General features: G+C 49.0%; 1 protein-coding gene across 1 annotated transcript in view; it reads left to right on the top strand.

Annotated features, from left to right (window-relative positions):
• The window catches only part of MCC (MCC regulator of WNT signaling pathway), a 407,237-nt gene that overhangs the window by 324,569 nt on the left and 66,633 nt on the right, over positions 1-16,035 (top strand). The window contains 1 exon segment of the mRNA XM_034656615.1: positions 14,167-14,330. Within this exon segment, the coding sequence (XP_034512506.1) occupies positions 14,167-14,330 (164 nt within the window).

Raw genomic sequence — 16,035 nt, 5'->3', positions numbered from 1 at the left:
AAACCACTGGTCTACTTGGAGATGCTTAACTGGATCTTTGGAGAGATTAGGGTTGAGGATAAAGGCTTTGAAGTTATGAGGTAAGGAGATCTCTGTGGTCAAAAGAGTGTGGAGTCAGAAGAGGGAGGAGCACCGTATCTTAGGAAATGTTCAAATGTAGGGAAGATAGAAGAAGGGCTAGGAGAAGGAGGCATAAACGTAATGTAAATTTCTTAGAACCTAAAATTTCTTTGGGGAGAGAGACTTGAATATAGTACACTTTTATATTAATTATGAAAGTGCTGTAACATTAAGGAACATAGTACCATGAGAGTTTATCAAAGGAATTTGATTCCGTTTGAGATTCTAGAAGAGCTGCTTCTAGGAAGTGATATTTGAGCTGAGAGCTGGAGAGTAAATAGGAATTAACCAGTTAAAGGAGGAGGTGCATTCAGGGGAGGGTGGGAGAGTGGATGCGTTCAAGGAGATGAAAAGAGGTCATTGTGGATGGAGGGCCTAGAGGTGTGAGATGGAGAGGTAGGCGGGAACCATAGCATGCAAGACCTCATAGACCATGGTAGAGAGTTTGACCTTTGGTCAAAGATGCACAAGAAACTACTGAAAGATTTGAGTAGTGGGGGAAGGGGGTGCAATGATCAAGTTTGCATTTTGAATCAATCATTCTGTAGTAAAGAGAATTGGTGGATCAAGAACAAATGGGGGAGGCAGCTAGGAAACCATTGCTGAAGTCTCGGTGGGTACGATTATTGCTAGGATCAGGGTGGTGGTAGTTAAGATCTAGAAAGATATAACGTTCGCAAGATCTGCTGAAGGGTTAGAAACGGGAAAAGGAAGTATTTATGTGGAGATGTTCTCTGAGTGTCTAGATCGCACAATGGGTGACGACACTGCCGAGTGCCGACACAGGAGCATAGGACAAAGGGCCAGGTGGTTTTGCTTCGAGTTTTGTTTTGTTTTACTTGAAGGAAGTGGGAGTGCAGGGCGAGTGCCTGTGTTTTGTTTGGGCATAAGTTTGAGGTGTCTCGAGGTGTCTGGGTAGAGATGCTTCAGAAGGCAGCAGGTAGCCATGAGAAGCCAACAGGAGAGGTCTGGGCAGAAGAAAAGCAGTTAGGAGACACTGGGTTATGCGCAGACAGTTATCAAAGCGTGGGAGGCCACGGTAGAGCGAGGAGTGCAGAGAACTGGGGCCTAAGCCTTAAGGGCCACCAGCCAAGGAGGAGACCCAGCAGAGCTCCTGGCTGGGGCGCGTCCCCCCTCATTTTAGTCTCGGTTTAAATGCACTTCCTCTGAAAGCATCTCACGGGCACCAGCCTGCACCTTCCTGTACTGATTCTATCACGGCCCGTTTGTCTCCTCCTTCTACCGAACTGAAATTTTAAATGACGTATTTCTAGTTCTTTACTTGACTGACTATCCCATTAACCTCCACTGGGCAGAAGTATGTTTCTCTACTAGCAGATCTCCAGAGCCCACCACTGGGCCGGGCGCAGAGCGTGTGTTCAGGGATGTTTGTGGGGATGAACAAGTGAAGCAGGCAGCGAGTCCCTCAAGCAGTTGGCTGCCTACAGCTGTAGGAGGAAAGGAGGAGAGCCACGTCTGGGAAGTCAGTGGGGCAGAGAAAGCTCTAAAAAGGAAGGGGTCAGCAGGATGGATGGGTGCTGAGGCCCTCAAAGGCATGGAGAGCTGTATACTGATACCGATGTGATGCCAATAGAAATGGAGTGAGGAGCGGGGGCACCTCCTGGATCCTAGGCTCTTGGCTTCAGGCTGAAACTGCCTCTCTGAAACTCACCTGAACCCCTATCCAGGCCTTGAGTTAGAACACACGCACCCTCCTGGGACCATCCCAGCTGTGCGCCCACGTCCCACGTGCTGCTATACCAGCATCACAGTCTCTAACCCAGGGGCCCCAGGCTCTGGCCTCTGCCTTCCGGCCTCGGGAGTGGCACAGGTGTAGGCAGCCAGGATGTTCCCATTCAGGCAGAGAGATACGCTTACGCTGATCCCTCCATTCATGTCTCTGAACGTGTATTTTATGAGAGAAGTGCCCCACACTCCAATGAAGTTTCTCAGTCAAGTAAGATTGGGAAGTAGGGGGATAAACCTATTCCAGTGGGCCGGGCATCTTTACGGCGGACCTCCTCGGAGCTCCTCCAGAGCGCTCAGTAGCCCCGGCTGTCTACCCAGGAGCTGGTGTGCCTGTCTGTGCTGCGAGCTGCCTTCATTTTCCCAAACGGTGGATCTCAAATCCTTTCTTCCCATCCTTTTCTCCACTGTAAATATGTGTTCATTATAGCCAGCGGTAGTTTCTCTGCCTACGAGACCGTGCTCCTGGGGGGAGGGGACCCCATCTGCCCAATGTCAGTGTGTGTCCTCTGCCAAAAAGGAACCCTGATTCATTTATTCAGCATCTCACTGCGTGCCGGGCAAGGGACTGGGGGCGTGAGACACCGGATCTGCCCTCAGATCGCTGTCCTCGCTCGCTCCCATCTTGCACACCGAGAGTGACGTCCCGACTCCTGACCTCGGACTGTAGGCCCCCACAGAACTGGGTGTCCCCCGCCTCGGGCCGCGCTGGCTTCCATGCTGCCCCTCACACCTGACCAGCTTGTCTTGCTCACTGCTCCTTCTTCCCGGAGCGGTCCTTCCCTGAGCCGACCCTCGGCCTCCCCGACTGTCAGAGGGCCTGGGTGGAGCCCTGTGGCCTTGCCTCACCCTCACTGCCAGGCACTCTCCTCGCTTTCTGGCTTCAGTTCTCCTCACAGCACTTCACACTTCCTGGCGATAGGCTGCATGTGCCTTTCTTTTATGGTGTATTAGTACTGGTTACCAGCCCCTCACGTGAGAATCCAGAATGCAGGCACCACGAGGGCAGGGACGTCCGCTGTCCCGTCTGCCAGTTATAACAGTGCCCACACAGGAGGCACCCAGGTACTGAGTAGCAGCGAATGCATCTTGGAGCTCACGGTTCTCTGGAGGATGCCAACGAGCAAACGGGAATGACCCACAGTGAGGTAAGGCCCACGACAGGAGATGGACAGTGGCTCCTAGCCGCACCCCGGGGGCAGGAGCCACGACGAAGGCATGCGTGAGGTCGCATCTAGCAGAAAGCGGAGGGACAGGCGGGAGCGAGGCAGGTAAAGAGCAGGGGAAGGGGAGAGCATGGGAGGCAGAGGGCCTGCACCTGCCGGGTCCCCGAGGAAGGCAGGCACGGGGACTGCAAGGAGGAGGTGCATGGAGGCTGCTGCGGAGCGCGGGCCCCGGGTGTGTTCAATGGAACTGGACATCTGCCTCTCCTTACTCCTTTGCCATTTTCCAATTAAACTGCTTCAATAGGGGAAAAAGCTTCCATATATAAACACCATTATAGGAAATCATTAAAAAGCAGCCGTTTCATTATGGTTGCTATATTTGCAAGCCTGCATTAGCAACCCAGAGGTTTTCTTGAGCTGGATTTTATATGCAGAGTTTGCTGCAGTGTATTTCCTGAGCGTCATTTAACATAGCAGGAGTTAGTCCCATCTATTCCCTTCATCGGAAAGCACTTTTCTTTTGTTTTCAAACCCCACCTGTCAGATCCAGGCTGCCCCAGTAAGCTGGCTCCTGGGCACTGTCCTCAGGCCCTGGAGGAGTAAACCAGCAATTTAGAAAGTTCTTTGACTTGCCTGACCAGGCCCCGGAAGGAGGAAGGTGCCGGCAGTGTCACATTGCATCTTAAATTGCTCTTGCTCTGTTCAAACCTGGTCACACAGTTTGGAAAATAAAGGTAATCAAATAGACAAAGACAAGGTAGGAGTGGTAGCTTGGGACTTCTATTCCCTCAGCCCGGCAAAGAGCTCTGTCAAGAGAGGCTGGCTATAACGGATAACACGTTTTGCTCGCTCACCTTGGGTGGAGCGTTTGCATGCACCCTCATGTGTAATCCTCAGCCTTGAGTGGAGGCCCTGTAAAGCCCCTGGCCCGTGAAATTGACAGAGTTCAGAGGGCGCGAGTCACTTGTCCAAAGCCACACAGCTGGTCAGTTGTTGCTGGCGTTGACGCCCCTGTTTCCGTGGCTGGTTTCGCTCTTACGCGCCTCTGCCGAAACAGCGAAACGTGCCTGTGGTTAGCGTGCTCCGCGTCCTGGAGTCCTTTGAGGTCTCTGTGCTGATGGGGGAACCGGGGGAACAGCTGTGCCATCCCAGCACCTGGCTGAATCGCAGTGTTTGTTGTGAATCGCGGTTTTGCAGGCCTCCATCTCAGAAAACAACACTTCGAGGCCAGATGATTCTGGGTGTTGCCATAGAGCAGAACACAGATGTGTGCACGGGCTCCTCGCAGCGCACATGTTAGTGCACGTGTGTGTGCGTGTGTGCGGTGCGCTCCCCAGCAGGCTGCTTCCCCAGCTCTGTTCGTGGAACGGCAGAGGCCATCTGGAGCCGTTGTTCACAGAACAGAATCCTCGGTCCGATGGACCTTTGCACAGCCTGTGTTGGGTTCTGCTCCTTATTTTGAGATCTCTTCTGGTTTTAGGTGAGAAATTCTTATTTTTCTGGAATCTCGCAATGCTAAACTATAATCCCCTTTGGGATGAAAGGAAGCATATGATACCTTGTTTGCTGGTGGGATCATTTAGATAGAGATTTCCTCCTTATGAGTAGTTTTTGGAGGGCAACCAAGGAAGAATTTACACATGAAACCTGCCTCTTTGGCACGGCTGTGACTATGAAATATGTTTAACGTTAAAGCCAGATTTCCCTGGCTTCGTGGCCAATGAGGCTTAATGGCTTCAGGAAAAATGTTCCAAAGTGTCAAGCAGCCACTCCCAGTGAGGAGAAGGGGGGTCAGGCAGGGAAAGGCAGCCCTGCCCCCTCCAAAAAACGGTTTCTGCAGGGTTGGAGAGAAGTGGTTACAAAGGCGAAGGAGCCTGTCTGGAGAAAATTTGCATTTTGTTAGGAATGAGGGGACTAGATAGCCAGTTATTCTCCAGCAAAGAATTTTTAAAAGACAATCGGATTATGTATAACCTGATTCTGGGACTTTGAGGAGCCAGTCCATGGGTTGGAAAGGTTAGATGGGGCTGAAAACAGCACCTTGAGTAGCTGAAGGAATAGGCTGAGCCCTTTGTTGCCCTTTTTCCCCTTCTCTTTACTTTGGGCAGCTTAATTTCTCCCAAGTGGCTCACAGAGGAGACTTTGACGTTCTGAACATTGACTCCCACTAGAAGACTCTTTGAGTTGGCCGTGTGCTTTCTCCTTGGGATCCGAGCCTGGTCAAACAAGACCAGTCTGAGAACGTCAGCAAGGCAGAGGGACTGAAGAGTCCATCTAAAATCATTCTGGAACTTTCCTTAGAGTAATCAAGCTTGAAGGCAGGAAAGGTCAGTGCCCCACTGCAGTTTATGTTACTTGGGAATTTTTCCCTCAAATTGTACTCAATAATTCTTTTCAGCCCCTCCAAGACACTTGGGGTATAAGATGCAAATGCCAAGGCATTGATCCACCACATTTGTTCAAAATGAATTCCTGTAAATGTTGAGATTTCAGAAACTCGATTTTCTAAACAGACCATGTCCCTTCAGGTTAGATTGTGGTTTTTGGTTATTTGAAACTCATGGCATGTTTTTCCTTAAAGCCAGCGCTATAAAGAAGTGTTTGCTTCCAAGACTAGCCTGTGAAAGTAATGGGAATAAAGTATGGGACCTGCCTAGTGTTACTACAACTCCAACCAACATTGTGACCATTGTTCTGAGGGAAAGGGTTGTGTTGACCGCGTTTGGATGTCAGAGGCACATCTGCCCCTTCTTCTGGAAGCTTTGGAAATTCTCCCATCCCTGCCTCAGCGAGAGCCCTGGGGTCTGGGACTGGGACCTACAGCCTACTCTGCGCTTGTCACTGTTTGCTCTTGAGGGTGTGAGACAAGGGCCTGTCTGAAAAGGGTTAGTGAGCTTGGGGGAGAGCAGTCAGCGGTGATGTTGTAGAGAAACAAACTGGAAAATGACAATAGCAAAAATGAAAACAAATTCAGGCTGCTAAGATTTGACTGAAATAGAAGTCCTGAAAATACAGCTTTGTTTTCTTTGGGGAAAAGAAACCCATCCCTCCGGGCGAAGTTAGGACCCGGCCAGGGTGGTGGCTGGTGGCTCCCACCCTGACTTGCTCCTGTGGCCTTCGGGGGTGATTTGGGTGTGGCAGTGACACTTTTTCAGGAAAGCATTCTGGTTCCCGTGGCTGCCCTAAGAAACGGATCATCACTGGGGTCCCCAGGTCACATCTAGACTCAGTGTACCCACGCTCTGTCAGGCCTTCTGACCCTGAATGGTAAGGTATTTGCTTCCCTCTCAACTTTTTATTTTGAAAAACGTCAAACTTACATAAATGATAGAATGAACCCCAGGAAACCCTTTGCCTAGATTGACTAGTCGTTAACGCTATGCCACATTTGATTTTCTGCACACGCGGAAATATTTTTCCGGAGCTATTTGAAAGTAAGTTGCAGACCTCACGATGCTTCACCCTAAATATATCAGCACAAACCTTAAGAGAACGGGGAACGTCTCCTTTTTAACCACAGCACTTTCATCATACCCGAGAATTTTAACCCAGATGGAACGTTATATATAGTCCATATTCAAATTTCCCCCAAATGTACCATTCATGTCTTTTGTTGCTTTTGTTTAATCCAGGCTCCAGTCAAGGCTCACACGTTATATTTAGTTACCATGTCTCTTTATGCTCCTTTCATCTAGAACAGGTCCCCCGCCTTCCTTGTCCTTCATGACATTGACATTTCTGAAGAGGCCAGTTTGTTGTGCCATACAAAGTCCTCCGTCTGGACGGTCTGCTTGTTTTCTTTTTTCTTTTTTTTTTTTTTAAAGATTTTATTTTTATTTATTCGACAGAGAGAGAGACAGCCAGCGAGAGAGGGAACACAAGCAGGGGGAGTGGGAGAGGAAGAAGCAGGCTCCCAGCGGAGGAGCCTGATGTGGGGCTCGATCCCATAACGCCGGGATCACGCCCTGAGCTGAAGGCAGACGCTTAACCGCTGTGCCACCCAGGCGCCCCTGCTTGTTTTCTTACTCTCAGATTTGAGGTTAGCATTTTTCGCAGAATATACAGGGCGACGATGTGCCCTCACGACTGTGTCGCCACAGGAAGTTCAAGATAGCGGGTTGTCCTCTGACAGCGACGTTGAGATGCACGGTTCCTCCGCGTCCTCTTGCCTTCAGGAGACGCAGGCCCTGTGCGTGTTACGCAGGGTGCAACCTGCCTGAATACTGCCTTCCTCCGTTCTCACAGACCCTTCCGTCCCCTCCTCCTACTTCTTCATTTTCGGTGTTGCTTTGTTCTGGTTTTGCCTCTTGCTCGCTGCCTGCTGCCCGGAGGGAACTGCTTATACAGGAAAGCCTGAAAGCCTCGCCTTCCTGGCTTCAGCCCTGGAGCCACAACAGGGGCTGGACTATTAGGTCCCCAGGACGTCACCTCTGGCCTCTCGGCAGAACATCTGCGTTGCCGCTGGAAGAATCTGTAGCTCTTTCCTCTACTTGCCTTAGAAGACACGACGCGTGCCCATCCGAACAGAGGTGGGGGGACGCGTGCTGGCCCTTGGAAGGCCGTGGGGGTCACGGTTATGCCCTGAGCTGCCACACCTCCCAGGGAAGGCCCTTGGACTGTGCCCAGCAAGCCTCCCGCGGCTTCTGTCCCTTAGACCGGCTCAGATGCTCGGTGCCCAGCAGCTCCAGCTGGAGCGGGCACGTCCACCTTGGGGATCCCCCCGACTGAAAGCTTTCTGCCTCTTTAGCAGGGTGTGGTCTGCCCCGAGACAGGTCTTAGATGTGATGATTCTTTACCAGTGAGCAGACGAACAAAAACTGGATACTTAGAAAAGCTGATTTACAAAAAGTCTTCCCTTTCTTTTACACGTTCAGCTCAGGTAGTCTTTACTGAGAATGATCCCACGCCCACTGTTGCGAGCATCTGGGAACACAGGACTAATAAACTGTCGTTGGTCCCCAGGGCTGGGCTTAGTAGGGTCGATGTGTCAGTTAATAAATAATTACAAGGGATGCGATGCCTCAAAGAAAGAAGTAAATACAAGACAATGGGTAAGCAGGGGATGGGCAAAATGTGTGGGGGGTGGGAGATACAGGCTTCTGGTTATGGGATGAGTCAGTCTCAGGGAGGAAAGGCACAGCAGAGGGAATAGAGTCAACAGTATTATAATAGTGGTGGTGACAGCAGCTACGCTTGTGAGCAAAGCATAGTGTATAGACTTGACCAGTCACGCGTCGTACACCTGAAACTAATGTAACATTGTGTGGCCGCTACAGTACAATTAAAAACATTTTAAGGAAGATATCTTTTAAAGACTGTAGGGAATCAGGGAAGACTTCCAGAAAAGGGTATTTCAAGGCGAAGCTTGAAAAAGAGCCCTTAGGAAGAGGAGAAGGAGAGGCTTCCAGGCAAGGCAGACACATGGCCATTAACTCTGGAGGGGAGCCCCACGAGTGTGTACTCTGGAGACTGGGACCATGTTTTGGAGCAGATCCATTCTGGTACAAGTGCACAGCTCAGAATCAGGTGGACCAGGGGAGTGTTTCTAATGGCTAATGTTTTATTGGGGTTAGGGTTTTTATAGCGGTTCAAAAAACAAAGACCAGGCAGCCTCTGACACCTGATTCAAAATGAATCAACGCTGTCATAGTTTCTTGTATGGAACTCGGGGGGTAGGCTGAGTTGATCCTGAGGGAGAAAGAACAAAACTATAGTATCTGTATTGAACCATGCAAGCACACTGGTTAGGCTTAATTCTTATGGCCATGAATGCCCTCTGACCCTCTTTCTAGATTCTTCTAGCACGGGGGTCTTCCCTCAAACAGCAACATAAAAATCTAAGCCTCTGGGGTCTCATTAGAAAAATGAACCTGAGCTGTCCTGTCTTCAGCTCCTCCCAGAAATCTAACTGGGAAAAGTCACAGAACTGACAGCTGAGGCCGAGCTGCAGACAGACGGGGCGAGAGGGCAGCGAGGGGCAGTGAGGGTAGCAGAGGAGCGCCGTGGCCAGGCCAAGTCCGAAGGGGCCCCATATTGCCGGACCTGACTTGACACGGAGAGCCATAAATTCTAATGACGTTCAAATGCTGACAATTAATTCAAAACTGTTTTAAAAAACAAAACCCAAAAAGGCCTTGCCAGATATCCACTCCCGGCATCCAAACAACACGCACCCTGGGCTGCAGGTGGCTGGTCTGTGTCCTCTGGTCAAAGGGAGATGCTCATTCCATTTCTTCTTCTGTGTCCTCTGTCTCAACTTTACAGCAAATCGGACAGCTGGAGGGCACAGTGCCAAGACTGTGTGAACTTCTTCCCAGATTTCCTTCACGTTTACTTCAACGGCCCACAGCTTCACTTTAATGGAAGGTTAGCATAGGAAGAAACCATCTGAGATCTGCCTGTCTTTGAGACGGGGTCTGACGAGCCTCGCAGTCGTATGGCTTTACACCACATGTACCTAAAATCTTTCAGCCTCTGTTGCTAAAACCAGATGGTCTCTCTTGGGAAACCGGAATGCTTCGTCCTTTCTGACAGGAGAGGTTTCATCTTTGCTCTGGCTGCCAGGAAGCTCAGGGTTAAGTGGAAGGGTCGGCCCCAGCAGCTGTGTGAGCCTCCTTGGCCTTTCCCTGGGTCCAGTCGCTGTTCCCCGTACGTGTGGGTGTTTGCTACAGACTTCACATTCTTCTTTGGAAGGATAACAATAACCTCCATTAACAGAATGTGTACCTGTACCAAGGGCCTCCTCTTTGTCCTCAGCGTGTGGGGCCAAGCTGTCACCTTTCTGAAATAAACACGGCACGGCACGGCCTGAGGTGCTGTAGTGGGTCAGCCCCCGTGTCACGTTCATGACAAGTGTGGAGTTCAGGGGCATAAGTCCATGCAGAGTTGTGCCACCCCCACAACCATCCATTTCCAGGACTTTCTCATCTTCCCAAACAGAAACCGTGTGTCTGCTAAGCAGCATTGCCACATCCCCCAACCCCTGGTAAGGGCTTCTCGAGGTCCCTCACTAAGGGAGTCATGTCCTGTTTGTCCTTTCAGACCTGGCTTATTTCTGGTACACTGTTCTCCAGGTGCATCCATGTGGTAGCCGCGTCCAAATTTCCTTCCTCCTGAAGGCAGATAACATTCCGTTGTGTAGATAGGCCACAGTCTAGTTTCTCCATTCATTGGGCAACGGGCACTCGGGTTACTTCCACCTTTGACTGTTGTGTTATAAGGTTGCTACAAACGTGGGTGTACAGGTATCTATTTGAGACCTACTTCCAGCTCTTTTTGAAATTGGATTGAGAAATGGGATCGCTGGAGGAGAGGGTAGTTTTGTTTTTAATTTTTGAGGAACTGCCATAGTGTTTTTCACAGCCATTGCACCATTTTACATTCCCACCAGTAGGGCACAAGGATGCTAATTTTCTCTTCATATCCTTACCAACACATTATTTTCTGTTGTTGTTGTTGTTGTTGTTGTTGTTGTTGTTGTAAATAGTAGCCATCCTAATGGGTGTGAGGTGATATCTCATTGTGGCTTTGATTTGTCCTGCCCTCTGGTCCCTTCATTTAACAAGAGGTCCCTTAATCTCTCTTGCCTTTTGTGGAGACTCCCACTGCCTCAGGCTGTGGTGTTGAAGCTATCGTCTGTGGCAGGGGCCAGATGATGCAGAGCGGTGTAGGTCAGGAGAAGGGATTGAGAATTTATTCCAATGCAATATCTAGAGGAATATGGCACAGACTCTGAAAGCTAATTCCACCCTGTATGGAGCAGCACTGGTGCTCGGGGTGAATGGTGATTGGTTCTGGGGGGCAGCACTTGGGGAACCACCTTGTCCTTGGGAGGCCACCTTGTCCTCCTAAACTGAAGAATGACAAAAAGACAGCATGCGTCATCTGACCACTAGTGGGACTTGTGTAAAACCGCTGTGCAGAGCTCCGTGGGTAACAGGCAGAACATGTGGGGTTCACCATCCAACCTGTGCCTTAGACATTTGGCTTCCTAAGACCACGGAAAGCATTAATGGCCCTCTTTGGTTCAAAGGGAAGAAGCTCAGCTCTTTCCAGTCTGGACATTAACTTACATACCCTCCTCATCTCCTGATTCTCCATCCTGTACTAGCACTGTGTTCTCTGTGGTCACTTTCCCCGGGGTGGACAGCTGAGAGAAGGGACTGCGGCATTTCCTCGTACATCTGTAAGCCTCTCAGGGTTGAGGAGAGTCTTTTATCCGTTTTTGCACCCTGCTTCTAGCCTGAGACCAGGACTCAGCAACTGTTTGGTTAAGCAATGAGAAAGAAGTACTGGCCAGATTTATACACCCTCCCCCTGTTCCTTGGAGCCCAACATCATCGGGCCAGAAGAGCCTAGGGCAGACATGTCCAGTGTGATCACTGTATCAGGTGGAGCTATGCTAGGGAAATCCAGATGGAATGGCTGGATAGAGGCATCTTTCTTCCTCATCCCACTCATAAGCACTTACTAATGCAAATAATTCAGGAGTGTATGCAAACTCCAGCTCCTATACCAGGAACCCTGCACCTCGAGGCAAATGATCATTGGGAGAAACTTCTCTGATTATTACTTAGAATTAAGTGTGCTCCAGAGAGAGTTCCCGCGACATGCTCTGGACCTCCCTGTCTTGAGTTGGGTGGGCACCTGTACTCCTTCTCCAGAGGGCCTTCTCCAGTGGGGAGTGTCCTCCAGTTGTTAGCAGCTCAGGGCATGGTCTGTGATGAAGACAAAAAGCATAAGGTTGATGTGAAAGGTGCTGCTGCTGGCCGTCTGTGTTTCCAGTCTGTCTGTTTCTTCAATACACGATGTGAGGTTCATACTTGCCCCCTAAAAATAATTCTTGATCGCCTGCACTCTTCTATGTTGGAGATTCAGTGGTGAGGAAGATCAAAGTTTCTTCTTCATGGAGCTCACATTTCACTAGAGAAGAGGTAATAAACACATAAGTCAGATCAGATAGTGGTAATTGCCATGAAGAAGATAGGATAATGGGGTAGGGACTGAGCAGGGAGAAGAGCTGGAACCCCGTGCTTTTGATGGGGAAGAGCTTGGTGAGGAGGTGGCATCTGACTGAGACCTGAGTAAGTGGAGAGTTGGGTGGAAATCAGTCTTGACAGAGGAAACAGAAAGGAAAAGGAGGCCCTGGAGCAGATAGGCGATTGGCACGCTCCAGGGATGGAGAGAAGGTCAGGAGTCTGAACAGAGTGGAGCAAGTGAGGGGGAGGTGGGCAGATGAAGCAAGGACAGGGTCTGTGGTTCTCACCCTGGCTGCATGTGAGAGTGATCTGAAGAACTTTAAAAATTTTCCCGGTATGGAAGCCCCACCCCCTAGAGACTGTGATTTAATTGGTCTGGGGTGGGGCCTGGACATGGGTAATTTATAAAAGCTCCCCAGAAAATTCCACAGTGCAACCTGGGTTGAGAACATCATCAGTCTTGATCATGCAGAGTCTTACAAACTCTGGCGAGGAGTTTGGAACTTGAGCTGAATGACATTGGGAAACCATTAGGTGGTTTGGGCAAGGGGAGTAACATTTGACTTATGTCCTTGAGAGGCTCACTTCGGCTGCAGTGTGGGGAGTGGAGGTGGAAGGTTGTTTGGGTGGTTCAGTGAAGAAATGATGGTAGCCTGAACTGTGATGGTATCGGTGGAGATGGTAAGAAGAGGTCCCTTTGGGGATAAGTTTTGAAGGTAGATTGGGTTTCAGATGTGAGGCAAAAGGAAATGAAGCTTGCCTCACAGATAACCTGAATGTCACTGAGTGGGTGGCAGTGCCTTTCACAGATATGGGAAGGAACAGGTGTGAGGAAGGGGAACAATTGGGTCCATTGCTTGGTGTGAAAGCCTCAGGCTGTCTTCTCTCTAGATTCAGGTAACTTGGCGATCCAGGCAGCCAAATAAGGTTGATTAAAGATTCTGATATATTCTGTTACTATAGTACTGAGTTTCTTGATGTCTTCCAAAGGTAAGCACCAAAAGCAATAGACTGTTTTAGTGCATGGAAGCCGTGATGAGAAGGGAGGAGGAACTAGGAAGAGAAATTGAAGACATTGAGCTTCGTTCATGTAGGAGTCAGATGGGATGTAGGGAGGAATGCACTTTGAGAGGTTGCTTAACACCTGCCTTGCTATACTCCAAAATAGCAAGTTATTTGTGTTTGACTTTAAGGGGATTTTTTTTTCCCCAGCAGAATTATCTTCTAAAATATTTGTAGTTCATACGAAGATTATAACTAATTTTTCTTCCCAGACCAGGCCCTAGATGTCCAGCAATTAAAACTAATCCAGAGTTTTCACCTGGGTGGCTCAGTTAGTTAAGCATCTGACTCTTGATTTTTGGCTCAAGTCATGATCTCAGGGATGCGAGATCAAGCCCCGAGTCATGGAGTCTGCTTAGGATTCTCTCTCTCCCTCTGCCCCCCTACCCCTCTGTTCTCTCTCTCTCTCTCTCTCTCTTTTTTTTTTTTTTTGGAAAGTAACCCAGATTTTTAAGTCAGAATCAAATTATTAGAATGACTTACAAGACCTTTACATGGAGAACAATATGAACTTCATTCCCCTGACGGAAAAGTGGATTAAATTGCAATGGTAAAGCATGTTGATCGGTCATATCAGAAAAAAGTCCTGATTATAAGCTCACTGAAGGCAAGGACTGTCTTTTACAGTTTTTTTTTGTTTTTGTTTTTGCTTTTTAATGCCTAGTGTCTCTGCTCACTCTGGGCCTTTGTGTTTTGTTGAGTAAAGTTCTGAGATCTTTGCTGAAACTCTCTCTGGAGTCTGTATTTGTCTGAATGGCTAAGGAGGAAGGTTAACCAGAAGGCTTCTGAAGTCCCAACAGCCTCGTCTGGGACCCTTCTTTGTTCTTGAGACATAGCTGCCTTCCAGTGAGAGACTAGAGCATTTAGCGTGGCGTGGCTGTCTAGAAAGTGACCGTGGTCTGAAACTCCTTAGTAAAGGCTTTACCTTGCCTCTAAGTCTCAGAGACTCATGAGGCCCCATAGCATTAAAGTCTAGAATATCAAGCTCCATTGCCATTCCATTTTACCCGACTAGGCTCCTCATGGTGAGTGAAATGGAGAGCATTCATTGTCCACCTGCCTGCTTAACTCTCCGTGCCCACCTTCACTCACAGATAATTGCAGTGACCTGAACTCAGAGTTGCAGAGGGTGCTGACGGGGCTGGAGAATGTCGTCTGCTGCAGGAAGAAGAGCAGCTGCAGCCTGTCCGTGGCCGAAGTGGACAGGCACATCGAGCAGCTCACCACGGCCAGTGAGCACTGTGACTTGGCCATCAAGGTATACGCTCCCCACCTTCTGTCCGGCTCTTTGACAGCATAAGAGGGAAATGGTCAGATCTCTTTCTTTTGATGCGTGGTTTTCTCAAATATGGGTTAGGAATGAGTGTTTCTAAGAAAGCCATACTATACTTTGGACCTCCAGGGAGAGGTAGGAGCCCTATAAATTTTTATTGGGCTGAATCATGTGGGGGGGGGGAAAGTCATTATGTCAGCAGTCAAGATCGTTAGCTGTTCAGCAAAAATGACGATTTCCTTGAAAACTCAGACTGCTAGTTTTGAACCATATCATTTTAGTGTGGCCCCATCATGTGGCACTCGCGATCTGTAGGGTTAAACTGGAAGTTTGATTTAAGCTTTAAGGTCTCTAGTATATTAATTCAGAAGTTACCCATTCATGGTGATAACGAGAGGGAAGTTCAGGGCCTGCATGAATCATCTGTCTGAGCATACCGGACAGGCCTCAGCCACACCTTCCACAGCCGTCAGTCCTGGTGCCTGGGGAGCCCAAGGCAGGAATGTGCTACGTCTGCACAGACGCCTCGTCTCTGACAGACGCCTCGCCTCGTGAGTGATGGGAACACCAAGGCCTGTTGATACTGGGCCTCTGGTATCTGCATATGACTTCACCTCAGCTCAGTAAACTAGGCATAGCCATTCAAACTGAAAAGTCCGGGAGGAGCCTACGTAAAGGGAAAATGTGGCACATCAGTTGAAAACCCTCTTCCACACTAGGCCCAAGTTTCTATCCACAGGAATCCTGGACTTCACAAAAGAGCTGTGGTATCTCAGGGTAAACCATGATTCATATTGATAACACAGCTGGTTTTCCATCTTATTCACCTCAATTATAAGTACATAGTTGATGTGGTTTGGGGAGGCAACTGCTGGTATTTCTTTCGTTGGAGTCTCCCAGGCCCTGTATTTGATTGTAATGTCACCTTGGGTGCTAGCCCTGGCCTCAGCATCGAGAGGGCAGCAGGGGGTCGGGGGTTTCTGCCAGCCAGCGAGGGACGGGGTGGGCCTGGAGCAGGGCTGAGGTGGAGAAGAGCCTCAGATTTGAGGGGAAGGATGAAGCCCCACGTGTGGAAAGTGGCGGCAAGATTTGGGTAACTTCTTCATCAGGGAACCAATGTGGGCATCCAAGGGTGTAATCCCCTCACGTTCTTGCATTTTTGAGACAACCTGTTTCTCCTCACATCTGCCTTCTGCCTTACGTGGTACTCCTCCCTCTTTTTTCTATATCAGTAGGCTTACGCTTCCTATGCCAGAGGGCAGTGGATGGGAACGAATAGTTTCTGAAACCAAGCAGAATTACTTCTTCCTTTTTTTTTTCTTCTAATTTTATGCATGTCTCTTCTCCATTAATACTACATTTTAAATGAATTTGTAAAAATCTCTCCAAGTACTATTAAGATTCTATTCTTTTTAGCTCATAGCTGTGTTATTAATTAATGAAATCCCTGCTGTCTTAGAAGCATCCACAATGAGCTTCGTCTTTTCTGTGTCACTGAGGTTTATTTTTGTCTTTCACATCTTGGGACTGAACCTCATTCACACCCTCTGAATTCTGATGTGACACCAAAAGCTGGAAATGGTGACGTGACCTCTGCTGTCTTGGAGTTGCAACACGGGAGGCCTATAATTTGGGAAACTTCAAGTTAGCTTTTGTATGCTGTTTGCTACGTCACACTTGGACTGTGAAG

Source organism: Ailuropoda melanoleuca, chromosome 3 (genome assembly GCF_002007445.2).
Source record: "Ailuropoda melanoleuca isolate Jingjing chromosome 3, ASM200744v2, whole genome shotgun sequence".
Taxonomy (NCBI): Eukaryota; Metazoa; Chordata; class Mammalia; order Carnivora; family Ursidae; genus Ailuropoda; species Ailuropoda melanoleuca.
The sequence above is the reverse complement of the archived record's forward strand: the minus strand, read 5'-3'. Positions and strand labels throughout refer to the sequence as shown.